Raw genomic sequence first — 27,199 nt, 5'->3', positions numbered from 1 at the left:
GAGCATGCCAAACTTAACCAATAGGCCACAGGGCCAGCCCCCATTCCTTCTTCTTAAAACATAAAAAATAACAAATATTTATATTGTCCCCATTTATACGCATGCACACACATGACACACACATCTCCAACACCAGCAGGGTAAGGATTCTGTCTCAACTTGTTTCCAGAAATACGCAGGTGTTCTCAGGGACAAAACATCAATGCTTAGTGGTAAGGACAGCACCACGCCGGAGAGGATAACAGCAAGGATCAGGATGGCCAAGTCAGAGGTGTAGCTGAGGAGGAACTGCCACAGGCAGGAGGGCAGGGTTTGCCTAATGACAACATTGCCAACAGCAACTGACAGCAGCCGCCAGATAACTGCAATAGACAGGCTGGGCAGAACTCCAGGAGGGACACTTGGCCTCAGGGAGCTGATCCCACAGGGCAGTCCTGGGGCTTTAGCCTACAATTCAATCAGTTTTCTCTTCTCAGCCCAGTCTCTCAGCCCCTTCCCCTGCGTGACCTCTGCTTTGGGCACATATACTTTAAGGGTCAGAAAACCCAGTTGTGGTGAGGAAAGAAGGCTGGGCTAGGACTCAGCTGCTGAGGACTCTAGCCCCAACTCTGATATCAAACTATTATAGAACCTTGGCCAAGTCATTGAACCTCCCAGACTGGCCTGGGGCTGATGAAGAGAAAGAACCACTAGTAAAAAAACCCTGCAAGTCCTGAAGCATAGAGGCCAAGGAGAAAGACAAAATACTCCAGCCTCAAGCCTGAAAAATCTCTGTAAGCCAAAAGAGTTTCAGGAAAATTTAATATGAATTCATTCATTTTATATTTAAGTTCATGAGTCACACTCACATTATCATGTCCCTGTTAAAAATTCTGAAAGGCCACAGCAAAAAGCAGAAAGTGGCCACCTCCATAAGAGTGTCTGTCTGTGGGCCCAAGTTTGCTTTCCAACCCCAAACAGACACACCTGACCCAGCACCCACCAGGAAAATCAACCTTTGATTCAGAGACGTTGTTCAATGATGATTATTACAGCCACAGCCATACCATCAACCCTCCAGGAAGTCCGAGGAGGGGAGGCAGGCAGCCAGAAGGATAGTACCTTCCTCTCACCTGGAAGCAACTCTAGCTCCAAGCAAGAGACAAGCGACTTGGTGCCACAGTGGAGAAGATAATTTAGCCATTGTGTTCACGATTAAGAAGCACCCCCATTCACTCGTGGAAGCCTTTAAGTGTCACTGGTGCCTGGAACCAAATGTAATCCTCCCAGGCCGTGGCTGGGATGGAGGCTCTGCCACAGGACAGGGTCACAGTCAGTTTGTGGCCCCGGCTGGGCACTCGGTAGTTGAGCTTGGGTCGAAACCAATCTTCTCCACAGTCGCGATGCCCCTGTGCCATGACGATGGTGCCCATGAGCGGAGGAGCCTGCAGCTCACTGAAGGCATCAGCCATGAAAATAGCTCGGAAGAGACGACGCAAACAAGCTGCCGTGCTCAGGCTCTGGTCCATGCTGTTGGGGGCTAAGCGGGACAAGTCAAGCTCATAGAACTCCTTGGGACTTACAGCACTGCCGCCAAGGAGAATAAGCACCCGTGGTACTAGTGTCCGGGCAAAGAGACCCTCTAGGTGGCTGAGGACACTCTCCAGTTCTGCCAGGGCTTGTTGGCATTTCCTGCTGCCCATGTCAGCAGTGGCTCGAGGTTTCTTCTTCACCACATCCTCTGCCTGTGAGGACAAAGAATAGTGAGAAAGAAGGACAAGGTAGGGAGAAGCTAATGCCCTCTGAAGAATGCTGTTGGGATGTAATAGACAAAGGAGACAATTTCCATGGCTAAGACTTTCGGTTTTATCAGAGGGAAATATATCAAAAAGGAAAATATATTCTTTCTACTAAACCATAATTCTCCCATGCTTAGAACAGCAAACACAGTTTTCTGAAGCAGGAAGGCACCCAGCAATAAGCAACCAAAATAGTCAAAGAGACTTGGTGGCATGGCAGGTGGCAAAGTTTTGCTGTGTTGGGAGTGATAACAAGAATGACGATAATTTTGTCTAATAAAAGTGATTCTGGAGTTGGTCTTCCAGTTAAACATGGCAAATTGAATACATGCTTATTTGCGCTCCCATTTGAAATAGTACTAAATGAGACGAAGGGAGGAAGGAATGGAGGAAGAAAGGAAGGGAGGAAGGGAGGGAGGAGAGAGAAGGAGAACTCCCAAGAACACAGAGAACCGGTGAATAGACAACAGTGGCCGAAGGCAACAACAAATTTTTGGAAGAGAGAAAGCCGACGAAAGAGTTCAAGAGAGCTGAATACCAAGTGCTGCAGAGGGGACTCCCACAAGAAGCAAACTGATTCACACTGAGAACTCCAGAGAGCCTCAAGAATTGGCAATTTAGACACAGAAGGCAAGAGTGAACAAAGGCGGACTGAGTGAAAACCTGTGTGAGAAGCTTCAGATCACCTGCCAAGTTCCTCCACCCAGAGAGAAGACTTTCCGATATTGATGTTTTGGAAGTCCCCCAAAGAGATTGCTAGATTCCCACCCACTATTCTTAGAGTAAAATCTATCAGCTCACAAGGCCCAGCTACACACACAGTTTTCCATGACTTATTCTTAAATATTCACCAGACACAAAATAAAAGCCTCTACCATTAAAGTCAGAGACCAAAACAAATAAACAGAAAAAGGAATCTGTGGGAAACTGAGACACTGCAAGGAACAGAAGAAAACCTCAAAAATAAAATAATTAACATCCTCAGGTAAGAGAAGTTCATACAGACATGAAACAACAGGATGCCATTAAAAAGGTACACGCAAAACTTAAGAACGAGCTCCTAAGACCGTGATTGCCAAAAAAAGAAAAAATTAATAGAAGCGTTAGAATACAAAGTCAAGGAAGTCCACCAGAAAGTAGGACAGAAAAACAAAAAGATGAAAATTGGGAGAGAAAAGACACTAAAATTAAAGGGTCAGTTCATGAAATCCAAATACAATACACAATAGGAGTTTCAGAAAAAAGAAGAGAAAACGCCAGGAGGGTCAGCCTATCAAAGCGCAGAGTGGGGAGAAGGTGACTGAAGCCATGGAGCTGAGTCACATTCCTACAGCTGCTTAGGCCGACAGGCCCTGAAGATTCCTTAGACCCCCCATTTTACCTGCCTAACATGTAACAGCCACAAAGTCTCCCCACCTGTGCCTACCTGGGGAGAAGGTTTCCGGTAGAAATGCTTAAGCTGTTCATAGGGCAGAGGGAGCTGCTGCCGTTGGTACATGATATGCTTCAGAAGTTCACAAGTAAACCGACAGCAGCCTTCCTGGCTCACAGGCCCGGGAAACACCACTGGCACCATGCAGTCTCTGGGGCAAAAGGGCTCCGAAGGATTGGGAGGCTGTGGAGCAGAGGTGGTCTCAAGTAGTTCTATTTGAGGAGCGTGGGTTTCCTCCGACTTCTCATACCATTCCAAATCTAGCAGGTGCACAGAGGGACAAGAGAGAAAAATGAAAAACTTAAAGGCCAAAGTCGGTTTTCTCATTCCTTTGTGGCCATACCGGCCACCACTGCGGAGGAGACACCCCGACACAAGCACATTCCCTCCGCAAACTCCTGTGTGGGCGACAGTGGGGAGACTCGCGATCCCAGTCGCCTGAGGTGATCTAAGTGACCGCCGGATAAAAGGAGCGGGGTGAATTTCGGAGGCAGCGACTGGGGCTCCGCTCAGAAAGTGGAGGCCCTGATCCGGGGAAATGAGCTGAAAGACAATGTAGTCCAGCGGAGTCCAGAACGCCGCTGAGAGGAAGACAGAGTGGAACCAGAGCCGGGAGGGACGCCGGGAAACGGGGACAACGAAGACGGGCCAGAGAAAGGGCCAGGAGCTAATGACTAGAGGGTGCGGCAGCAGGGACGAAATAGGTCCCCGACCTCGGGACCCCAGGCCTTACCAGGGACTGCGGCCGGGGACAGCACTTCCGGCTCCGGTGCCGCCATCACGACCTCCTCCCTCCTCTCAGTGCGGTTTGAATAGGCGCCCCGCGGGGTATCATGGGAAGCCCGCGCCTCCACTTCCGGCGTGGCAGGGCCGGAAGCGGGCGTGGCGCCGTCGCATTGGGGTGGAGGCTAGGCTAGGCTGGGCTGGGCTGTGCTGGGATTAGAGCCGCGTGCTTTCTCTTTAACTCGCTGGCACGGAGATACCGAGCCCTTCCTCGACAGGGAACCCACGCGCTCTTGGCCACTGGGCACTGCCTTCCAGGGGACGCCTGCCCTCACGCATGCGTTCTCTCCTGCGTTCATTATTCACTGTGCACCTACTTCGTGCCAGGCCCTGTCCTAGGTGCTGGAGACTCGGCAGCAAACAAGCCGGAGGCAGGCGCTGTCCTCAACGGGTTCGCTGCCTATAGATACAACACAATGTGATGAATTCTACTGTGGGGTGTACACGGGCTGTGGACGCGAAGAACTAGGACGCCTAATCTAGATGGGATGGGAGTGAGGGGTGCTCCCAGAGGAAATGTGTCCAAGAAACTGTGACCTGTAGGATGAGTAAATGTAAAGAGGAAGGCCTAGTGGTCCTGGAGACCTCCAGAGACAAGAGCATCCTCTATTCAAGGAATGAAAAGAGTTCAGATTATAAAGAGTTAAGACTGTGTGCCATCCAAGTAATGCTGTGGTGGACAAACAGGAGCCACTTCATGGCAAGGCTTTATAAGTCATGTTAAAGAATTTGAACTTGATCCTGTAGGGGGGTGGGGAAGCTTTGAAAGCTTTAAGTAGGGGAGCGACCTGATTAAATTTACATTTTATAAATTTAATCTCTACACCTGCTGCAGTGTAGAGATTAGATTACGGGGAGGGTAAGAGAGGAGGCAGCTACCACTGTAGCTGCCTCCTCTCTTACCAGCTACCGCAATTACATAAGTGGATGGTGAAAGAGGCCTGAACTAGTGAGGAGGAGAGAACTGGGTGAACCCTAGAGATATTTAGGAGGTCCAATGGATTTGACTTGGTGGTTGATCCCAGGAAGAGGAGGAGAAACAGAAAGAGATTGCCAGGAAGACAAGCAGGTTTTTGACTTCAGCAACTCTATGGCCAGTCGTGCCATTCAATGAAGGAAGGAACACTAGAGGTGGGCCAAGTTTATTGGTGTGTGGGTAAGGAGAAAAGATAAGTTCAGTTTTTGATAGGCTGAGTTTGTTATTCCATTGGACAGTGAAGATATGTTTAGGAACACCATTAGGAATAGAGACATGTATTTGAGAGTCATCAACATGGACGTGGATAAGATCACCCAGGGAGGGTGTGTAGAATGAGGATGAGCTGGGTTCCTGAAGATACTACTGTTTAGGGGATGAGCAGAGAGAAGAACCTGGGGAGGAGACTGAGGAGTAGCCCCAGAAGTATAAAGAGAAATAGACACATGGCCCAGGGGTGGGGGTGGCGGGGGAGGATGGAATAAACAAGTGTCAGGTCATGGAGGCCAAGAAAAGGGTGTGTTTCAGGAAGTGGGGACCAAAGATAAAAACATACTATAAAAGTACAACGATTAAAATACTGTTAAAAACCAAAATTCAACCAAGAAAATTTGAAGATCTAATTGGCTTTATTAAACGATTCATGAATCAGGCAGCATCTCATCTAGTAAGCCGAGAGATATTCTAAGGACTTATAGAAAATGGAAGGTTTTTATAGGAAGAAGGGTAGGGCAAGGAAATTATTAGTAAAAGAGAAAAAAATGACTTTTTGGGGTCAGGGCATCTTCTCTTTGGGGGGGTGGGGGGGAGGGATTAGCTAGGATTTTATCATGCAGATTGCCTCTCCTTCCTGGGGGTAGGGGGTAGGAATGGAGAGTGCCCTGTGACAGACTACCTCATTGGTACTAACCAGAAAATTTCAGACTGGTTGCTTATGGTTATATTTCAGGGGAAGGTTGAAACTGCAGTTAGGTTAGGTTAGGTTAGGTTAGTGAGTATTAAATCTAGGTTTGGTATCACAGGTTTTAGCACAAGTGATGCCATTTTGGGTCTGTGGTTTTTCTCTTTAACAATACTGTGGTACTGGCTCAGGAATAAACAAACAAATAATAAAACAGAAAAAAATCCAGAAATTTAGATCTTTAGTATACAATGAGGGTGACTTTTCAAAGCAAAGAACTTGAGACAACTCTCTATCCATTTAGAAGAAAAAAAAAGTCAAATTAATTCCTACCACACATCTTACATAAAGGTAAATTCCAAATGGATTAAAGATCTAAACACAAAAATAAACCTCAAAACTCCTAGAAGAAAATATTGAGGGATAATTCATAATCAAGGAGTGGTTTTAGCCTAGGCATGACACAAAACCAAGAAAGTATAAAGAGAAAGATCGCTAAGTCTGAGTTTAAAACTTATGTAAATGTACTATACACATAGAATAAATGACTAATTACATACCATGAAAAATGTTTGTATGTGTGTGTGTGTGTGTGTGTGTGTATACATATCCCACAGTCAACCACCTCATAAGTAACACCTTTAGGAAACTAAACACAAATACCACATTCCACATACATCACATACCCTGATCTTCCCCTGGACAGACATCCCTGTTTCAGCCTACTCCCCTGCCAGCCTCCACTCCTGTCTGTGGTAAGCCAAGTTGTTCAAGAATGGGGTATCAGAATGGGTTATCCCCTCCTATCTCTTCAAAGAAGTTCTTCACTTAGGAGACAAGGGGATTGGGATGGAAGAAGTGAAATTGTGTGTTGAGTTGGTTGAAAGGTCCATGAAGATGAGAGGACAAGCGTTATCAGGCAACTGCAGCAGGCCCTGGTTATCAAGAGAGACCAGAGCTGGTGGTGGTGAGAATGTTGGGGGAATGGTCTTAACTCTCCCTTCCAATCCCCATGCTTCTTGAGATCTCTCACTGAGTTCTTCAGTCTCAGCCTCAAAGCAGCAGTTTCCCTGGCGGAACTGTGCCCCTTGTTGGGTTGACCTCTGCGGCATAACCTTTATTTAGATGAACAGGGTTCAGAAAAGAGAAGTCACATATGCTTTCAACCACTGAAGACCACATAATTGGCTGGGTCTGCTAGGCCCCTTTTGCAGATTTTGGTCCTTCTGCTCCCACTGCTTTGGAGAGGTATGCCATATGGACAGCAACTACATGATCTACAGCAACCTGCCTCTCTCCTTGTGGTGTTAGGGGAAAGCCATGGACTCTACCAGGTCTGAACCCCTGAAAGGATCACCAGAGGTAAGCCACTGTTGCTGCTTCTAGTTTTCCAGGGAAAACTGAGGTCTGGAGGGAAGGGCTGTTTTATTTCTTGGCTGTGTGAGAGCATGTCGCTGTTTGTGAAGAGAGGAAGTGGACGTATGGTGAGTGGTGAATCATGAGACAGCCACGGGGGCTGGTAATTGAACCCTGGCGTCCTGACTCCCAGCCCAGCAACACTAACTGCTTCTCCACTCTGCCTTTTTAGTGTCTTGTACCCTGGTTTAGGTCGCTGAGTGTGTTTACTCTTTGCTGACTAGCAAGAGCCCTAAAGAGCAAGAGAGATGGCTTAGCAGGAAAGTTTAAAGTCAGTACTGTATTCCCCTGGGGCCCTTGGCCAAGTTTCTATTCCCAACCACTTCCCCCGCCCTCGCAATGGCTGACGTAACCCGAACCCCAGCCCCGCCCCAAGTAGGGGCCAGGCCCCTCCTACAGCTCTGACTGTTTTAAAACCAAACTCGGTTCTCCCGGATTGGTTCTGCATCAAAACAAAGAGGAGGGGTAATACTCGCTGCGGGCATCCTTGTAGCCCTCAGGCAGCGAGGCTGGTTTATGGGTTCGGGCCTCATGTCGGGGCCACCGGAGTGTCTCCGGCTACTAAAACCAGCCCCCGGAGGGTGCCAACCTGGTAATAAAGCAGTGACTACTGTGTAAAGGTGGCATAATCATCGCAATAATAACAGCCGTAATTAGGCTAACCACCATCCGCCTTCGCTCTGGCATTCGCCCTGACTCACCCCGACGGCACGCCAGCTGTCAGGGAAGAAACTGAGGCAGGGGCGGAGCGAGCAGGGTGGCGGGACCTGTAGTCCTGAATTTTGCAGCTCTCCTGGTTCAAAACCTGTAGTCTGAGATCGCGCTAAGGGGCCGCACCTAGGAGCGTACAAAAAGCTTGATTCTGATGTAAACCTTCCGCCTCCTGTGACTGCGCCACCCCCACGCCGCGGGGCTCTGAAATTCCCCGAGGCCCTAGGAAAAGACCTGCTCGGAGCGTGGAGACGGGGAGCCAGACTACAGCTCCATTAGGCCTTTGCGCGCAAAGGCGCGCTGCTTGCCTACGTCCCGAAGCCCCGCGCGGCATGTTTCGCCGCGATGCCTCCTGGGAGTTGTAGGGCGGTGGCGAGCTCTTCTGCGGGAGGTCCCCGGCTTGAGGACTCTATATCCCTTGGTGCCTCGCGGCTATTTCTGACGCGAGCCGGGGGCAGAGGAGGGCGGGGGCGTGGTCTGCACAGGGCCCCACCCCGCTCTCCTCTGGCTGGCCCGACGCGGCGGTGGCAGTAGGGGCGGCGGCAGTGGCAGCGGCTGCGGTGGTGGTGGCGGGGGGGAGGGGCCGGGCGGGGGGCTGGCGGCAGCGGCGGATGGACTCGCGGGTATCGGAGCTGTTCGGCGGCTGCTGCCGGCCCGGAGGGGGCCCGGCCGTGGGCGGAACCCTCAAGGCTAGGGGCGCCGGCGGCGGCAGCAGTGGCTGCGGGGGCCCGAAGGGGAAGAAGAAGAACGGAAGGAACAGAGGGGCCAAAGCCAACAATCCTCCGTACCTGCCCCCCGAGGTGAGCAGTTGAGAAGTGGCGGGGTGAGAGGAAACCACTCCTTCCGGTCCGGGGACTCCAGGAAGGCGGGACAGAGAGAATTAATACCCCCTTCCGGTGTCAAGACCCCCGGGGAGAGGAGAACCACTCCTTCCGGTCCCAGGACCCCAGGAGGAGGGACAGGGGCTGACCTCCTTTCTGGTGTCGAGACCTCAGGAGGAAGAATGGGGAGGGTCCCCCCCCAGGGTCCCCCCCCATTCTGATCTGGATAACTCCAGGAGGAGAAGTGGGGAAAGGGGATCCCACCCACATCCACTTGGGAAGGGCTGAAGAGAATGCCCCGGCCCCCTCCCTGTGCTGCAACGGGAGAAGGCAGACTGCATCCTGGGACGAGGAGGCAGAGTTTTCTAAACTTGTTCCATAAGGAGGAGGAGAGTGCTCGAGGAAAAGAGCAATATGTTCCGTCTCTATCCTTGAGTACACACACATACACACACGTATACACAAAACCAGACAACAGTCAGACTTGGTCCTCCTGCCCTTTGCCTGTCCTATGAGGAAGTGGGGACAGCCTCCACATACCTCTTTCATTTATCCCTAAGGCAGAGAATAATTGCTGTTTTGTCCCTCTTTGGAAAGGAGGACCCAGGGGAAGAGCCTAAACCAGTGGTTATCAAACTTTAGCATGTATCAGAATCACCGGGATTGCTGCCCCACACCTAGAATTTCTGATTCAGTAGGTCAGAGGTGGGCCTGATAATCTGCATGTCCTACAAGTTCCCAGGTGATGCTAGTGCTGCTGGTCCTAGAACCACACTTTGAGAATCATCGGCCTAGACCATCATCCTTGTACCACTTTTCTGAAGCCATCCATCCTAATTATTCATCTCCAGCAAAATGATAAAGGAAGTCTCTGTGGATGGAAAAATATCTCCGTTATATTCCATGAGGCGGAGATTATGGGTGAAGACCTGTTAGAGCCTAGGAGTCAAGAGGGCCATGAAGAGTTGGAATGATGACAGGAACAGAAGAAGAAAAATAAAATGGCCAGGGAGGAGGAGTGCAGAAATGCAGATCGGGCAGAACAAGCAAATCTCTTACCCCTTTGCACCCAAGAGGGGAAGGTTCAAGCAACAGGATGCTTCTTTGTTGCGTCACCTGATATAAGGAAGAGGTAGAGGAGATTGTGGGGTGGATTCAGGATTTCACCTCATCTGAGGCATGAGGGTTAGGGACATGAGGTAAAAGCCACACTGAGTCTGGTTTGTGGAGTTTGCCCCCTTCCTTACATTTTCTGAGTACCCTCTTTTCATCTCAGCTCCAACTTTGGAGCCCTGTGCCTCTCTCACCTGGGCTCCTCTCTCCTCGGGCTTGTAGTGACCAGTGCTCAGCTCACCCTTTGGCCCTGGTCCAGAACCTCTTGCAGCCTCTTGCATCTTACTCTTGATGACATCAGCTAAGAGGGGTGGGCAGGAAGGAAATGGTGTCTCCCAGACCAATGGCAGAGAATGGCCTCAGCAGCCTAGACACAGAAGAGACGTAGACTTCTGGGGACAGCAGTTTGAGGCCCTGGGGAGAAGGAAGGGGTGATCTTGCATCTAGGAAGTATGTGCTGCCAGTGATGAAAGAAAGGGAGGGTTCAGGGTTCTGTTCCTGGCTTAGATGGGTGACTCACTATGTTCTTAGACCTTTCCTTCAGAGAGGTCACACTGGGGCTGAGTAGAGGGCTTGTCTGCCAGTGACCTTTTGCAGGCACCTGCCTAAGCAGGTGCAGCTGAGGCTTTCTGCTCTCTCAAGTTAGCTGCCTGGGCCCCATGGAGAATCGGGGAAGTAGGGGTTGGGTCTGGATGGTGTGTGGTAAAACTGCTCCGTTTCTTTTCAGGCTGAAGATGGAAACATCGAATATAAAGTGAGTCTTAGGTTGGGGAGAGTCAGGTTGTCCTTGCTGTGTGGGATGATTTCTCTGAGATGCTGCTAACTTCATGATCTGTAGCAATTTAGGGATGTGGTTCAGGGTGAGGGCTCCATACCTTATTCTGTTGGAGGGGGACTCACTGTTGGAGGGGGTGAGGGATGAGGGAGTTTACGTGGGAAGGGAAGACCCTGGGCCTGGGCAGCAGGACAGGTGGGGAGCATGTGGGTGTAGGAGGAGCATCTCTGATTTCACCTTCTCGTGATACCTCACCTGCCTAAGCTGAAGCTGGTGAATCCATCCCAGTACCGCTTTGAGCACCTGGTGACACAGATGAAGTGGCGGCTCCAGGAGGGCCGCGGTGAGGCTGTCTACCAGATTGGGGTAGAGGACAATGGGCTGCTGGTGGGGCTGGCTGAGGAGGAGATGCGGGCCTCCCTCAAGACCCTGCACCGGATGGCAGAGAAGTATGTTCCTCTCCCCGCTCCCCTCCCTTCTCCCTTACCTGACTCTGGGGAGGACCCTCACCTCCTGGTCACCTAGGGCCTGAGGGGCCAAGGAGGGACTTTCCTTCTACTGCCTTCTCTTGACAAAGGGTTAGTGTTTTGGGCTCCTCCTCATTGGACCTAGGCTTTTTTACTCCTTGATTTGAGTTTGGCTGGTTGGTTTAAAGGGAGCTATGGATGTGGGATAGATTGGAGGGTGTTAGGAAGCAAAGTAAGGTGTTGGGAGCTCTGTGGGAGGTGTGGGAAGGCCATTGGTCCAGAGCCAAAATGGAAAGGGGTGGAGTGGAATGGCAGTTGAGATGTGGCACCTGTGGCCTTGCTGTGACAGGGTTGGGGCAGACATCACTGTTCTCCGGGAGCGAGAAGTAGATTATGACAGCGACGTGCCCCGGAAGATCACTGAGGTGCTGGTGCGAAAGGTCCCTGACAACCAACAGGTGAGCACAGACCCTTCCCTGCCTCTCACGCCCGTGCTCCCCAGGAGGGCCCTGTGGTGGCACGCTCTCCCCTGGCCTGGGATCCTGGGGATGGATGTCCAGTTCATCATTTGGTCCCCAGGGAGTGTCACTACCCTTGACCCAACCTTCAGTGGAAAGAGGTGAGGGAGTGGAGCCCTTATGTCTGGCAATTCATCCACAGTTCTTAGACCTCCGTGTGGCCGTCCTGGGGAATGTGGACTCAGGGAAGTCGACTCTGCTTGGAGTCCTGACCCAGGGAGAGCTGGACAATGGGCGGGGCCGGGCTCGACTCAACCTTTTCCGCCACCTGCATGAGATTCAGTCTGGCCGAACCTCCAGCATCAGCTTCGAGATCCTGGGCTTTAACAGCAAGGGAGAGGTGCATGCATCAACGGGACCCAGTGGGACCGGACTCTGAGGATGGGATGGTGTGGTGAAGGAGAGTCCGAGGGCAGAGTGTGGAGACTTTTTGGAGTAGCGTAGATGAAGGCCCTGAGGGCACTGAATGAGCTCTGGCCTCCTTAGAAAACAAATGGGGAATCAACTGAATTGAATCGGAAATGGGGCTCAGGGTTATGAGTTAGGGTCACCCAAGGACTGGTTTAGGTCCTGGCGACTCTTGAAGGGTTGGGGAGGCTGGCAGGGGGCACTGAGAGCCCTGGGCTCTGGGCCAGGTGGTGAATTACAGTGACTCACGGACCGCAGAAGAGATCTGTGAGAGCAGCTCCAAGATGATCACCTTCATCGACCTGGCAGGCCACCACAAGTACCTACACACCACCATCTTTGGCCTCACCTCATACTGTCCCGACTGTGCCCTGCTCCTCGTCAGTGCTAACACTGGGATTGGTACGACGCATTGGGACAGGGACGGGGCTGGAGGGGGGTGCTCACTCTGTCCTACCCTGTGCTTCCTCAAATCTGGGAGCCAGACGAACTCTCCTCTTGGCTCCCTTGCCTCCTTCCCACATTCTCACTCTTCTCTCCTGCTGCCTGCCTGCCTTCTCTGAGGCAGCCGGCACCACAAGGGAACATCTGGGGCTGGCCCTGGCCCTGAAAGTGCCCTTCTTCATCGTGGTCAGCAAGGTGGACCTGTGTGCCAAGACCACAGTGGAGAGGACGGTACGGCAGCTAGAGCGGGTCCTCAAGCAGCCTGGCTGCCACAAGGTCCCCATGCTGGTCACCTCCGAGGATGATGCTGTCACTGCTGCCCAGCAGTTTGCCCAGTCCCCCAAGTAAGCCTTTCTCACCCAGAGCCCTCATCCACAGGGAAGGCTGCCACAGGGCCCAGGAGCGTGGCTTCCCCCCAAGAACCAGACCAGTTCTGGCTCAGTTCCGTGGTTTTTCAGGTTAGGATTGTGAGAGAGAGTCTTTGCTAAAGGGCTTGGCCCTTCTCCCAAGCCAGCCTGGAGCTTTGCTGATGCCTGAGACCCTGGAGATGAAGTGCTGTGCCAGGCATTTGCCATCTCCCTTGGGCTTTGGGATCAGCTTCATGTGCTGCATTCCTTGGCTGGCTGGCAGAGAGAGGGCCAAGAGCTCCTGAGACAGTTAGCAGATAGGAGAGAAGGGCCCCTAACCACCCAGAGAGCAGTTCACGTTTCCTCACATGTGGCTCTAGCCCCTGCTTCCTGTTAGAACTTTCCTCAACTGTTCATTGCATGCCTCCCTCTACAGTGTCACCCCTATCTTCACACTGTCCAGCGTGTCTGGAGAGAGTCTGGACCTGCTCAAAGTCTTTCTGAATATTCTGCCGCCACTCACCAATAGCAAAGAGCAGGAGGAACTCATGCAGCAGCTCACAGAGTTCCAGGTAATTGGCCGCCTGAACCGGCAGTGAGCTGGGGAACTGGGAGGGACTAATTCTGCCTGAGCCCTGAATCTGTTGAGAGGACCTGTCAACCTTGCTTGGCTGGCCATTGAGAGAATCTTCTTTGGCTTCAGGTGGATGAAATCTACACAGTACCAGAGGTGGGGACAGTTGTTGGAGGGACACTTTCCAGGTGAATTGCCTTGCTTGCTACCCACCCACTCACCCCTCACATATCCATGCAGTCACTCGAAGACATCGGGGCCCAAAGGAGCCCCGGGAGTTGAAGAGGGCCCATCAAAAAGATGTGCTTGTTTCCAGATTGGGCTTTCACTATCCAGGGAGCTAGAGAAAGCTAGTCCATTGGCTTATGAGGGAAGAAACACTATTGCTGCTTTCTGGGAATTTCCAGGCCTCTGAGAGAGAAGTGTGGGTCTTGGGCCCCAGGAAAAAAACTAGAATGTATTCAACTGACTTCATCTCCAAGTAGGGACATGAGAGCTCCCTTAAGACTTTCCAAAGCAGAGGATGAAACCCAAGGGGATAACTTGCTCGTTCAGGGATCAGGTGTCCAGTGTCAAACCAGCAGTTACCTCTTTGCCAGCTGTCAGTGCCTTTCCTGGTATTAGCGGTCAGAGTCTGCACTCTGGACTGGGGTGAGGCAGTCATCTCCCCTCCCTCCAAGTCAGAGTTTAGGGTCTCTTTTCCCCACTTGAGAGATTCAACCTTAGAAAGAAGGAGTGCTCTGGGTGATCGTAGCAAAGGAGGAGGAGGGCTAGGCTCACACTGTGCCACCTGCCTTCTGGGCTGCAGTGGGATTTGCCGTGAGGGGGACCAGCTGGTGGTGGGCCCCACGGATGATGGCTGCTTCCTGGAGCTGAGAGTATGCAGCATCCAGCGCAACCGCTCTGCCTGTCGTGTGCTTCGAGCTGGTCAGGCTGCCACATTGGCCCTCGGGGAATTTGACCGTGCACTCCTTCGCAAGGTAAGGTGGGAGGGTGGGTTGGAGAGGGAACACAAAGAGAAGTGCCTGGGAGACTGGCTATGTGAATGAGAAGCACCTGTCTCAGGTGCTTCAGAGGAACTCAAAGGAAACATGGTCTCTAACCCAAGAAGCTGGTTACACAGACTATCCATGCATGAAAATGCTTGGAATACTCATAAAGTTCAGATCGCTAAATATGAATGACTGTGGTGCAATCTGAGTGTCCTGGAGCCTCAAAATACAAAGCATTTGAAGAGTTAGAGGACATGGGAGGTGGGTAATGATGGGTTCCCTCTAAGAGGAGAGTTTTGAATATCGTCTTCTGAGGTCTTTGCATTTATAGTCCTAGAGAAAGAGAAAATTCAGAAGCTGTAGAGGCTGTGGGCTGGCTGGAGAGGGAGAGACTAATGCGAGGTCTGCCGTTTCTGGGTCTGAGGGCTTTGCCTCCCCAGGGCATGGTGATGGTGAGCCCTGAGATGAATCCCACCATCTGCTCAGTGTTCGAGGCAGAAATAGTCCTGCTGTTCCACGCCACCACCTTCCGGCGAGGCTTCCAGGTGACAGTACATGTGGGCAACGTACGTCAGACGGCAGTGGTGGAAAAGATCCATGCCAAGGTGAGAGGGACCCAGCCATACCCCCGTTTTCTAGGGAAAAATCAGAACTCTCCTGCTTCCAGAAAGGAAGGAGGTCTGACCTTAGACTTAGAGAATTCCCTGATCCCACAAAGGGAACAAAGCCCCACGTAGGGTGGGTATAAGCCTGATAGGCCCCTGAGGGTGGAGAGCCAAAGCTGGTAGAGAATGGGACAGGAGGCACTGGCCAGAGCCAGTGACTGCGTATCTGCTGCAGGACAAGCTGCGGACAGGGGAGAAGGCAGTGGTACGTTTCCGTTTCCTGAAACACCCAGAGTACCTGAAGGTGGGTGCCAAGCTGCTGTTCCGGGAGGGTGTCACCAAGGGCATCGGCCATGTCACTGATGTGCAAGCCATTGCAGCAGGAGAGGCCCAGGCCAACATGGGCTTCTGAACTCCTCCAGGCAGGCACAGCTCTATTGCTGTCCCTACAATACATAAGGTGACTTCCGGCCACGCTGCCCCATGTTGGCGGCTCTGTGTATTAATAGGCTAGGGAGAGAGGGGTGCTCTCTGCCACTTGCTCCCTGCCACCTTTCTGGAGCAGTACCAAGTTTGGTGTGGCCAGGGAGGGGCAATCCTGAGGGAGAAGACAGGAGAATTCAGGGCAGTGTTCAGCGGCTGTGTCCACCTGGTTGGCTCATCAACCCGTGCAACCCCATGGCCTGTCCACTGGAAGGAGCTGACTGTTGCCACCTCGGCCCCACTGTCAGGACTGGGCATGATTCGCCAGTGTGGTCCCTGCACTTCAGGAATTGTCACAACAACTGGGGGTGGTCCTCGAAAGCACTCCTTTTTCTATACCTCTTCTCAAGGCCATGTAAGTTGCCCATCTCTACCTGACTGTGGATAAAAGACATCTGCTCCTGGCCATCTGGTGGCCCAGGGTCTGAAGAAATGGCACAGGGACAGTTAGTGGCTGTGCTCCTACCCTGTGCTGAGACCTGAGGCCTGTTCTTCAGCTTTATCTCTGTTCCCTTCTTCACTCAAGGGCCATTTCCCCAGATTGTCCTCTCATAGGCCCCACAGGTGCTATTTGTTGTGCTGGCCCAGGCGTGGGGCTGCCAAGCGAAGGCTCGGCATACCGAAGGTCAGCTGCATGTCAATCAGTCTTGTCCTCCCCTTTGCAGTGATCTGTTGGTTTTAATGCTGGATCAAACAGTATGTTTTCCTTTCCCAAACTGGTGGTGGCTGGGGACCTGACCCACAGCTCCCCATCCTGCCACCCTCACCCCACTTCCTGCTCCCCCGTAAGTCCTCTCTTGTTTTAGTAATTTGCAGTGACCATCCCTTTCCCTCTGTTGCAGGGAACCTGGAGGAAAGGGAAAGATGTTGCCATATTTCTACTTTTTAGGGCATGGACTCCCTCCTTTCCCTTTTTAGTGTCCTGGGTTCCCATGGACTCAGGGATTTGTTGGTTGAGGTTTCTCTGCATATAAATATACATATATATTTAAATACACATATATATATTGTACAGAATAAAAATGTTTTATTGAACACACTTTGCTTATGCTTAAGACACAGGCTCAGCTTCCAGAGCTAGATTCCTCTCCAGGATTAGACAAGTGAAACCCTAACACTGTTGAGCCCTGAATGGGGAAAGAACCCATCTGGCATCTCATTCACTATTCTTCCTTTCCTCTCCTCCACATGCGGTCAGTGTTCCAGCATTGTGACCAAGTATTCTGGCCTATTTTGCATAGTTCTTTGAGTGAGCAGAATAGAAAATGAAACTGCCACCTTTTCAGCTGAGATGGGAACCACCCTGTACTTGAGTTGGCCACTTGCTAATGGTCACGGTGGTAAGGAACCCACTACTGTGCCCTGTCGCAAATTTGGAGATTAGCATGCCAGCTACTTAACGAAGAGTGGAATTTAGACATGGTAATCTGGTCCTCACGCTTTTCCTAGCCATGCAAAATAGCCTGAAGTGAGGTTTATATAGCCTAAACTGGCTTCTTGGAGCTCTGAGGGCTACCTAGCCAAACCTTATTCCTTTCTTACTGTTCGCGTTCAGAGTACCTGACTCACGTTTTATGGGTGGAGAAATAGGGCCTAAGGTTAGTCAGTTGGAAAAAGTAGGGTCTGCATTTTGAGTACTGATCCTTACAAAAGAAATTTAATGATAAATGTGGCCCAAGGTCCCATGGGACATTCTGCCTCCAGGGTATTAAAGTGATAGCTTCCCTGGCACTCGAGCTCAGCTGCTTTTTAAAATATCACTGGTTTAAGTTGCTACTAAGGAGCAAGGGGTTGAAGAACTTTTTCCTGTGTTGGGAACTAAGAGCTATTTACTTCCTTCTGTACAGTTGTGGTTAAACAGTTATGAGGAAAGGTTCTATTCAACAAAAATGTACTATAGCTTTCACCCAACACTGACTTTTGCATGTCTGTCTGCTGTCCCCTCCACAGGCTTATTGCCAGTATGCTGGGGCAGGGGTGGCATTTCTAAGAAAACAGAAGGTGTGCTGCTGGTATTGTCTTATCAGTTACCCACTAGGCCTGCCCCCCTCCACCCCAACTACCCATCTTGGTCTCTAGATGTCCAATGAAACCAAAGTTTCTCCCACATTGCTTTTCTATATGACTCCTTCCAGTCAAGCAAAGTGTTAAAAATTTCTTCAGCTTGATCTGTACAGCACCCAAAGGAGATGATTGCTTCATCTCAGGTTTTTTTTAATGACACATCTCTAGGAGCTAGTGAGCCACTTTGCTACATTAATGGAACATTTGGGAGGATAAAAAGGTATAAGGTTGCCTTCCCCCCCTCCCCAGTAGTATGTACATTTTTATTTTTCCAGTTCTGGTGATCATGTAGAAGTTTTCACTATGTATGTTTCATCCAGTGAATATCAAGCACCTATTATGTGCAAGGCACTGTGAAGAATTCTTGCCTTCGAGAAACTACAAATCTAGTAGGGAAAGGGCCATGTGCACAGCGAATGCTGTCTTTTATTAGATATTTAACTGCTACAAAAGTGGAAAATATTTTTGGAGGAAGAAATAATTTCCTGCTAGACCCAGCGGTTTTCAAACGTTCCCCCTTCAAACTAAATACAGACCCCTAATTTACAAATAAGCTTCAAAAGCAGGTGGTTTGTGTACATGTATGGGAGGGGGGATAGGTACACCATTCTCCCTAGCCACTTGCCCCACCACCCCCAGCTCAGTTCATCTTCATTTGGGTTCTCTGTGTAATTCAAGGTTTCCCATATCAAAAAGCCAAAAAAACTGACTTTCCACATATAAGAGTGAAGGTGAAGAATATAGTACTATAAACATGGACAAGTGCGATAAGCTACAATAATTAATTTAAAACCCTAAGTGAAATATTCACACTTCAATAGGGAAGAGATGAACATGCCAGTGACCCTGAAGGCCCAAGCACTTAGCTCTTAAATTTGTACTTCAGCATTTAAGGAAATGTCATTGCCCTCTAGAAACCTGGTCAGCCATTAGTATCTTCTAGATCAGTATTTCTCAAACTCTAAGATACACCCTGGGGGATCTTGTTAATACACAGATTCTGATTCAGTAGGGCTGGGGGTGAGGCTGAGACTATTTCTAACAAGTTGCTTGCTGATGCTGATGCTCCTTAAAATCACACTTGGAGTAGCAAGGTTCTAGAGATGATCTAGTTCTGATCATGACTTATCCAATCTAAACAGTTCCTGAACTGGCCCAGTAACACCACCATTCTACATTAGAACAAAATGCAAGAGGTAGAAGGGCTAGTGGCTAAAATTGTGGCTATAGAGCCAGCCCTGATGGCCTAGTGGTTAAAGTTTGGTGCTCTCACCGCTTCGGTGGCCTGGGTTCACTTCAGTCCCAGAACCACACCACCCATCTGTCAGTTGCCATGCTGCAGCGTGGCTCACATGGAAGAAGCAGAACAACTTACCACTAGGATGTACAACCACGTACTGGGGCTTTGGGGAGGAAAAAAGAAAAGAGGAAGATTGGCAACAGATGTTAGCTCAGGCAAAAAAAAAGTTTATCTAAAATTGTAGCTATAATAGAGTTTACATGTATGAGATTCAGTATTTATTGAGTAGCTTTTTAAAATAAACAATAGGCCCAAGGTAGAGTCACTTGTACCCAGGACAGCAAAGCAAGACTTAATTGCAGTTTCAGCCCCTGCCAGGAATGTGACCTTAAACCAATCAGTCTGGAAGTTCCTGATCAACACTAGTGAGGTAATCTGCCTGATAAGACCCTGCCACCCTTTCCCCAAAGAAAGGTGACTGGTGACCTTGCCTGAAACAATCCTTTCTTTTCTTTTGCTAATAACTTTCTTGTCCCACCCAGTTTCTGCCTATAAATATCTTGCTTTTTGTACAACTCCTCTGAGCCCTTTCTATTTACTAGATGGGATGCTGCCCAATTCATGAATGTTGAATAAAACCAATTAGATCTTTAAGTTTACTGTCGAATTTTTGTTCATTGACAAGCTTCTGTACACAGAGCCCTGCCCTAAACTAATTATCCCTTTAGGGTTTCAAGTCTTTACCTCACATTCTCAAACCTCACATTTTGGTCAAGGCATCATCTGAACTGCCCCTGTCACAGAGCTATAGGAAAAAAAATTTTTTTAATATTTTTTTACTCAGTTCCTTTTCAGTGCCAACTTTAAGCTATCTACTTTAAATACATCATTCTTAATCTTCAATAATCCGTAAGGTATTTTCTCAATTTTACAGATGAGAAGTGAGGAAAGTGACCTCCACAAGGCAGAGCCAGGTTTGAAACCACATCTCTTAGGCTCCAAGGCCTACACATTTTTTACTATATGATGCTGCCTCCCTAGACTCCAACGATTAAAAACTCAAAGCAGTTATATCTCTGGAAGAAGAATTTTACATCTCTATCAGCAACATTTGAATCCATGCCTGTGAAGAGATGGGAGCCTTAACTCAGCATCTAGCTGGATTACTTTTCTTACTAAAAATTTCATAAAGTTAGGAATTTCCTTGAGAATTGAACATATTTCCATCTCCTAGGTTACAGATAAAATATTAAAACCCCGCAGCAAGCCTGAGGGCAGCACTAGTGTGTTAATGGCTTAAAAAATGATTCCAGTGTCTTCATGCCCTCAGGCCTGGGGCGTTTACTACTGGAAGCTGAAGGGCTCTTGGGATTTCTTTTGTTTTGAGGAGAACTGGCAGAAACAGCCCGGGGGTTTGAGGAGGAATAGGGCTGCAAAAAGGATTTCTGCAACTCCAATGCAAAATGATAGTCCGAGTGTTCTGGCATCTCCCACACAGGTACCAGAGAGCCACATTTCTCACAGGGCAGTTGGTCCTCAGCAGCCAGGAGACTTGGGGTGGTAGTTGCCTTCTGAGCCACCTCCAGAGCAGACTTGGAAGTTAAAGAAGCAAGCTGGCTTGGGCTCTTCTGGGTCAAATCCATCTCTGTAAGAGTTGCTCTGGAGGATCCTAGCTTCACCGCCTCTTCACAGACAGGGACACAATCAGGATGTTCTGTTGGAAAATCATTTGGTAACTCTTTAGGGCTGCATTGTGGATTTTGTGGAGGGAAGAAAGCTGAAGGATCATTAAGCAGTTTCTGCTTTAAAAGCAGGCTTTTCTGCTTAAAGAAGGGCTTAGTTCCTGTAGCATGACTGGTTTGGAAAGGTAATGATGGCTTGGATGGTGAATCGCTCATGGGGTCCTGGGTAGTGGCAGTAAGAGGTGAAAGTGAAGGTTCTTTGACTTTCTGCTTTTCTGCAGCTTTTTGGAAGAATGATTCCAAGGAAGTAGTTGCTTTCTTGGTGGCCGTGACTCCTGGGCCACTTCCTTGGATTTTAGCTTCTGAACTAGTAATTGGCACCTTTGGCACTGAACTTGGGTCATTGCTCAAGAAGTTGGTGATGTCTGTGCAAGATGAAGGAGTAGAGGCAGAGAACTTGGTAGCAGAGAGGAAAAGCATTGTGAGGGGAGGGGACCTGTATAGAAAGTAAAGGAACAAGATTAGCACCAGGTCACAGATTCAGTTTGTATTTACATTTGACTGGGATTCTGGTTCTGCCACAAGAGGAAGTTATTACTGCAGTGGTTCTCAAACTTTAGGGTGTATCAGATTAATCGGATTCAGTAGACCTGGGATGGGCAGAGAATCTGCCTTTCTAACAAGTTCCTAGGTAATGCTGATGTTGCCGGTCTAGACTCACGCCTTGAGAACACTGACTTGATGAACACCTACTCAGTCAGACACGTGTGAGTCGGAGCCCCGACAGCTAGGCATTATTCTCCAAAGATGCTGCTGAAGAGCTGCTGTGTTCAGGGTTGGGGCAAGAAATTGTATTCAGGCAACAACAAAGCTTTAGAATATTTAGACTAGAAAGACTTGAAAAATTCTCTTACCCATTCTCCTGTTTGTAAAGAGGGTACCACCTAACCCTGACTCTAACCGACTCTCAGCTCTGGAATTTCTAGAGAATGAAATTCCACAACTGCTTTTGGTTACCTATGCTGGTCTCAGAAACGTTTCAAGAAATTCGTGTCATAAAGTTCCTCATTATGTCTAATTATCTAAATAAATTTTCACAGCTGAATTTCAGAAGGTGAAATGTGCTTTACATACAGATTAGACCCTCGAGGAGGTAAAGAGCAAATGCTATTTTACAATTATTATGATAGTATCTCCCTATCCTCAGTTTCATGCTTTGGGACAGTCTTATAAAATCAGATAATTTTGATGCTTCTCTAGCAATAAGTTTCACACTCTTGGTGAGTAGAATTTGTTATAGTCTGTCAATTTATTAGGTTTTATATGAACATAGTATCACAATTATCACTTGGTTCAGCAAAACTATTCAATATTTGAAAACAAACAAATATACCAGGAAGTAAATATTCTAAGAACAAAGACTCCAACTTTAGAGACCCCATCATACTGTAGGTCTGTACATATAATAGTAATGCCCACATATTTAGATAAGCAGTAACTTAGGTGGTTAACTAAACTTTTATTTTTTATAATCTTTAATATAGATCTATAAACATCCAATTTATCTTTCTCACATAATTCTATTTCCATTGTGAATCTGGAGTACTTTTTTCAATGTAACAGTCTATGTTAAATAAATAGTTAAAGGATTTCAATACTGAAAATCATTAATATCTAGGCAGTAGGGAACACACTCCAATCATATATTTGGTTACTTTTCAGGACCACTTGAAGCGAAGTTTATTAATATGATATTTGGTATTATACCATTGGAGCTTACAACTGAGTTGGGATGTTAGAAATTATCAATGAATATAGGTGACTTTCATTATCAAGGAAGATGCTTTTAAGATTCAACAATCAGGTAGTTGAGAAAGAAGTTCCTAGTTCCTAAATGTATTCTTGAAATGCGTTCTGTACTCCCAAGTGCAGGTGGTCTTTGCCCTGACTATAGCAGGGCATATAGCAAATGGATCCAGGCAGGGATAGTATGGGTTCACTCTGCCTCTCAAACCTACCAGTGGGAACTGGAATGTACCAAATGCAGCCAAGAAGCTGCAGCTGAGCTGCCTTGTTTCTAGTGTTTTACTGTGTTCTCTCCCTTAGTGCATGACCATTCCCCTCTGTAATAGTTCCTGCTAGCCAGAGTGACAAAGAACCTAACCCAGCTGGAAAGTTTACACACCCACTAATTTTAGAGCAAGAACAGAGTATAAATCTCTTCTGAGAAGACAAGCTAGAAAGAAACTCACCATTCATTTTGGATTCCTGAAACATTATAGTTCCTGATGACAGCAAATGCATCATGGCTCATTTTGTGAGCATCATAGCAGGTAAGAGCACAGCAGCGGCGCAGGCTGCTCAGACGTCTGTCTCCTTGCACACGAAGGCTCACAGCCAACTGGGTGGCCACCCTGTCATTCTGTGGGTGTAAAGGGTTGAGACCAGAACTGAAGTTACCATGAGCATCTGGATTCTATATACTGAACTGCATGAGAGGAAATTAAAAGAATCAGGGTGACAGAATGGTTTGGAAATATTCAAGTTTAATTTAAAATTTAAAAAAGTTTTTGTGCTTTTTCCAGCTGTAAGAAGTAGTTGGAGAAGACATAATAATTTGGATGATGGAATATTAGATTATCTAGGATATTGATAGGTGATGGGAACAGGACAGAAAAAATGAAAATGGACTCTCCTGAATGTTTTTTGTAGCATCCATGCAGGATGATTATAACAAATACCTATAGTACTATATTCTGTTTTGTGACTGAAGAAAAGGTTCATGTAAGTAATTGTCTGAAAGGAAGTTCCAAGCTAGGATGTCAAGATTGAGTAGTGGATCTACTCTTTAATCTTCCCTGATGCTCTTATGCTTAATATGAGCAGAAGTTTCCACTAACACCTTCTTACAGCCCATCTATAGAAGATACAGTGTAGTGAGCCCGCCTCTAGAGAGCAAGATTGTTGATTCACTTTTCCGTGAAGTCTAGGCATCGAAATACTGTTGATGCAAAGAAAACTAAGAAATAAAGGTGAAATAAAGGTGAAGGCTAAAATATAAGAAGGTAAAAATTCTACATAGGGGTCCCCTCTAAATCAAAAGACGCTAGTGAGAAGAAATACCCCTAAGGCAAACAAGCCAAGGGCACCAACTATATTTGGGGGTAAAAACATATTTTGTACTTTTGCACATTTTGTAAATACAATTCATACAGATTTGTGTATCTTGAGAGAATACAAATTGGCAACTACAAATGAGTCATTATTGACTAAAACCATTCAACTATAACTAAATGCCTGCTATGTATCAGACCCTGCCCAGAGATACAGAAGAGAACAAAATTAAGTCCAGGCCCTCATGGATCTTATCTTGTAGTAGGAGCTACAGATAATAAACAAGTAGGCATGTAATAGAAATGACTACAAAGTGCTATGGAAAAAGCAGAGTAAGGCAGAGAGTGATGGAGGCTGCTAATATGATAGGGTACTTGGGGAAAGCCTCTTGGAGAAGGTGAAATTTGAGCAGAGACCTGAATAAAATGAGAGAGCAAATTTTAAGAATAAATAAGCAAAGATTCTCCAGGATGAAGGAATAGCAAGTACAAAAGTGGGAGATTACTTGGTGTTTTAAATAAAAGGGAAGGAGGCCAGTGGAGTGGAGGCTAGAGTGGAGTAAGGGGGAGAGGGTAGGGAGATGAGGTTAGAGAAGTAGCCAGAGCAAATCATATTGGTCACAGAATAAAAGAAAAGAAATCCACACATGACTTAAGTGTGAAAGGAAGCCACTAGATATTTTAAACAGTGAAGTGACTGGATCTTCTATGTCAGAATTCTTTTTGGCATAAGGGCCTTGAAGCTTAAAGAGAGATTAATTTTCAGGGATCCCTTCTGTGTTGCACTCATACAAAGTGGGAAGAAAAGCCCCAGGGGCTTATAAAGAGAGATGAGAAAGGAGCAACACCTCGTGGACAAAGTCAAATAGGCCCATAACACAACTGGGATCATGTCCCTCTTTCTGCTGTCTACCAAAGAACATTCACCACCAATTTGGCTAAAAAGGGGTGAACAGGTAGTTTTGGATGATTCCTGACAGCATACTGTTGACTTGTAGGATTCCCAGGGGTTTCAACAAGAGAGGACACAGCAAACACCAAACAATACCATCAGGAAAGTGAAAAGAAAACCCACAGAATGGGAGGAAATATTTGCAAATTATATATCTGACAAAGGACTTGTACTCGGAATATGTAAATAACTCTTAAAACTCAATAATAAAGAGACAACCCATTTCAAAAATGGGCAAAGGATCTTGACAGACATTTCTCCAAAGAAGGTAAGAAAATGGCCAATAAGCACCTGAAAACCACAATGAGATACCACTTTCACACCCACTAGTATGGCTAAAATTTAAAAAGACAATAACAAAGATAAGGAGAAGTTAGAACCCTCTTATATTGCTGGAAATGTAAAATCATCCAGCAGTAGTCTGGCAGTTCCTCAAAATGCTAACCATAGAGTTACCATGCAACCCAGCAAGTCTACTCGGGTATATACCCAAGAGAAATGAAAACGTGTCTACACAAAACTTTGCACATGAATGTTCATGGAAACATTATTCATAATAGCTAAAAAGTGGAAACAACTCAAATATCCATTCACTGATGAATGGATAAACAAAATGTGGTATATCCATACAACAGAATATTATTCAGTTGTAAAAAGGAATAAAGTATTGATACATGCTACAATATGGGTGAATCTTGAAAATATTATGTTAGCTGAAAGATTTCAAGCCAATCACAAAAGGCCACATATTGTATTCCATTTATATGAAACGTCCACAACAGTAAGTCTGTAGAGACAAAAAGCAGACTAGTGGTTGCGTAGGGCTGGGGGAGTAACTGCTAATGAGTATAGGATTTCTTTTTTGTGTAATGAAAATGTTCTTAAATTGACTGTGGAATAGTTGAGCAACTCTGGAATATACTAAAACTACTGAACTGTGTACTATAAATGGGTGAATTTTATGGTATATAAAATATATATCTAATAAAGTTTTAAAAAAAGGAGAGGATAAAGAAATTAATCATCAGATGTCAAAACTCTGACTTAATACTCTGTCTCTAGAACTGCCAGTACTTCTTTGCCACATGGGCTGTGTTTAAGTCCAATAATTTACAGTCCAATTTCTAAATGTCCTGCCTAATGGCTCGTTACTTTGATGAAGAACCACTGATATTCAGGGTTGCGGAAGGAGTTAGGTAAGAAATCTACAAAAAAGTCGACGCAAATGGTGATGAGGGAGACAGGGGTGGTCAGGTCTTACATTCACAGATGCCGGCTTTCAAAGGTCATGTTGAGTTTTACGGGAATTTTATGGAAAAAGATAAAAGATTTCTTAAAAATTTCCTAGGCTGGTGTCGTTTTGTATCTTTGTTTCTACTTCATAAGGTAAGGAGCAACTGGTATTTAGATCCCAAAGCTCACCCCAGGAAAAAAAGAAGGAAATCTTACCTCATTTCGGTCCTTGATTAGTCTCTCCTCTAGTTCCTGGGCTAACTGCAAAAGCCACCATTGTACCTAAAAAAGTATTGAGATTTTAATGTTTCATTTAAAAAACTCTAGGTTTATCAGAGAACTAGATGGTAGATTTGCTCAGTTCTCCCCTAAGTGGAACTATGCAACAAAGGCTCCCCATAACCAAGGGATCCCCAGTTCATAGAAATCTGCAGTACTCTGACCTGCCCTAGGTCACGATTTTCATTTTATTTCCTGCTGGCATGCCATCAGGCGAATTTCAGGCATGTTCCAGCTCTGAGAAAAAAGAAAAGACACAAACTGGAGGCACAATATCCTAGGCCTTCCAAGTTTCCACCTACCAAAAAATGAGTAATTCCATTTTGAACTTCAATCAGTTCCATTTTACTTCTCTTTAGATGGAAAAAATAATAATACATCACAAGTTTAGTCAATTTTCAACACAAAAAAAGAACTTCATACTTTACAGCATAAAGGTCCCATCTAATTTATTACACCTTCCACAGCTACCCAAACCTACCCGCTAGCCCCTTAAAAGGGGCAGTGTTCTGTTGAGAATGCCTGCCTACCTGTTCCTGGGTTGTCAGGGCCACTTTTGCTGGGAAGTTCTTGCAGCAACCAATGGATTTGAGTATTTGCCTGGGTTTAACTGGATCATGTTCAATCCCACGGCACATAGCATATAGCCAAGATCTAATAAAAGCAGCAAAAAGGTTTAAGGTGAAAGCAAATGATTATTGTTGAAACAAAACAAAATACCTATATTATACTACCCTTTTATCCCTTTCATGAAAAAGGAAAAATTTGTCCAAAATTAAGTATACCTCACCTCTAACAGAATCCCTAGCCTTCCCAATGAATTCCGGTGTGATATATTGCCAAGGAGGGGGACACCAGTTATGCTTTCTAAAGCCAAGTTATCATTTGTATTTTTTCTAATGTTCAACGAAACTTTTTTTTTTTTTTGGTGAGGAAGATTGGCCATGAACAAACAACTATTGCCAATTTTCTTCTTTTTTTTCTCCCCAAAGCCCCAGTACATAGTTGTATATCCTAGTTGTAAGTCAGTCTAGTTCTTCTGTGTGGGATGCCACCACAGCATGGCCTGATGAGCCATATGTGGGTCTGTGG

At 47.1% G+C, this 27,199-nt stretch overlaps 4 protein-coding genes across 8 annotated transcripts in view; 1 reads left to right on the top strand and 3 right to left on the bottom strand.

Annotated features, from left to right (window-relative positions):
* The window catches only part of RSPH9 (radial spoke head component 9), an 89,761-nt gene extending 88,529 nt beyond the window's left edge, over positions 1–1,232 (bottom strand). The window contains exon 1 of the mRNA XM_070584711.1: positions 1,113–1,232. Coding sequence (XP_070440812.1) covers positions 1,113–1,183 — 71 coding nt within the window. The 5' untranslated portion in view covers positions 1,184–1,232. The remainder of the gene's footprint in view (positions 1–1,112) is intronic.
* On the bottom strand, positions 785–8,437 carry MAD2L1BP (MAD2L1 binding protein). 3 transcript variants are annotated; one of them, XM_008515769.2, is made up of 5 exons: positions 8,232–8,427; positions 7,988–8,123; positions 3,944–4,393; positions 3,205–3,470; positions 785–1,724 (listed from the first exon to the last, which is right to left on the bottom strand). In XM_008515769.2, the coding sequence occupies exons 3-5, from the start codon at positions 3,987–3,989 to the stop codon at positions 1,212–1,214; spliced, it is 825 nt and encodes a 274-aa protein (XP_008513991.1). In that variant the 5' UTR covers positions 3,990–4,393; positions 7,988–8,123; positions 8,232–8,427; the 3' UTR covers positions 785–1,211. The 3 variants fall into 3 exon arrangements, with proteins under 3 accessions (XP_008513991.1, XP_070440819.1, XP_070440818.1); XM_070584718.1 differs by lacking the exon at positions 3,944–4,393; XM_070584717.1 differs by lacking the exon at positions 3,944–4,393 and having other exon boundaries at positions 7,988–8,437.
* Positions 6,548–19,502, top strand: GTPBP2 (GTP binding protein 2). Of its 3 annotated transcripts, XM_070584709.1 has the most exons (13): positions 6,548–6,625; positions 7,072–7,232; positions 10,659–10,685; positions 10,971–11,155; positions 11,523–11,631; positions 11,834–12,031; positions 12,327–12,501; positions 12,668–12,887; positions 13,327–13,462; positions 13,594–13,652; positions 14,273–14,444; positions 14,897–15,061; positions 15,297–19,502. In XM_070584709.1, exons 2-13 carry the CDS (start codon positions 7,191–7,193, stop codon positions 15,471–15,473), a joined length of 1,665 nt encoding a protein of 554 aa, XP_070440810.1. In that variant the 5' UTR covers positions 6,548–6,625; positions 7,072–7,190; the 3' UTR covers positions 15,474–19,502. The 3 variants fall into 3 exon arrangements, with proteins under 3 accessions (XP_070440810.1, XP_008513993.1, XP_070440811.1); XM_008515771.2 differs by lacking the exon at positions 6,548–6,625 and having other exon boundaries at positions 6,905–7,232; XM_070584710.1 differs by lacking the exons at positions 6,548–6,625; positions 7,072–7,232 and adding an exon at positions 8,484–8,797.
* Positions 16,550–27,199, bottom strand: part of POLH (DNA polymerase eta) — a 32,316-nt gene continuing 21,666 nt past the window's right edge. The window contains exons 8-11 of the mRNA XM_008515770.2: positions 26,638–26,761; positions 26,045–26,110; positions 22,783–22,952; positions 16,550–21,026 (exon numbers count right to left, since the gene is read on the bottom strand). Coding sequence (XP_008513992.1) covers positions 20,129–21,026; positions 22,783–22,952; positions 26,045–26,110; positions 26,638–26,761 — 1,258 coding nt within the window. The 3' untranslated portion in view covers positions 16,550–20,128. The remainder of the gene's footprint in view (positions 21,027–22,782; positions 22,953–26,044; positions 26,111–26,637; positions 26,762–27,199) is intronic.

This window comes from Equus przewalskii, chromosome 19, assembly GCF_037783145.1.
Source record: "Equus przewalskii isolate Varuska chromosome 19, EquPr2, whole genome shotgun sequence".
NCBI lineage: Eukaryota > Metazoa > Chordata > Mammalia > Perissodactyla > Equidae > Equus > Equus przewalskii.
The sequence above is the reverse complement of the archived record's forward strand: the minus strand, read 5'-3'. Positions and strand labels throughout refer to the sequence as shown.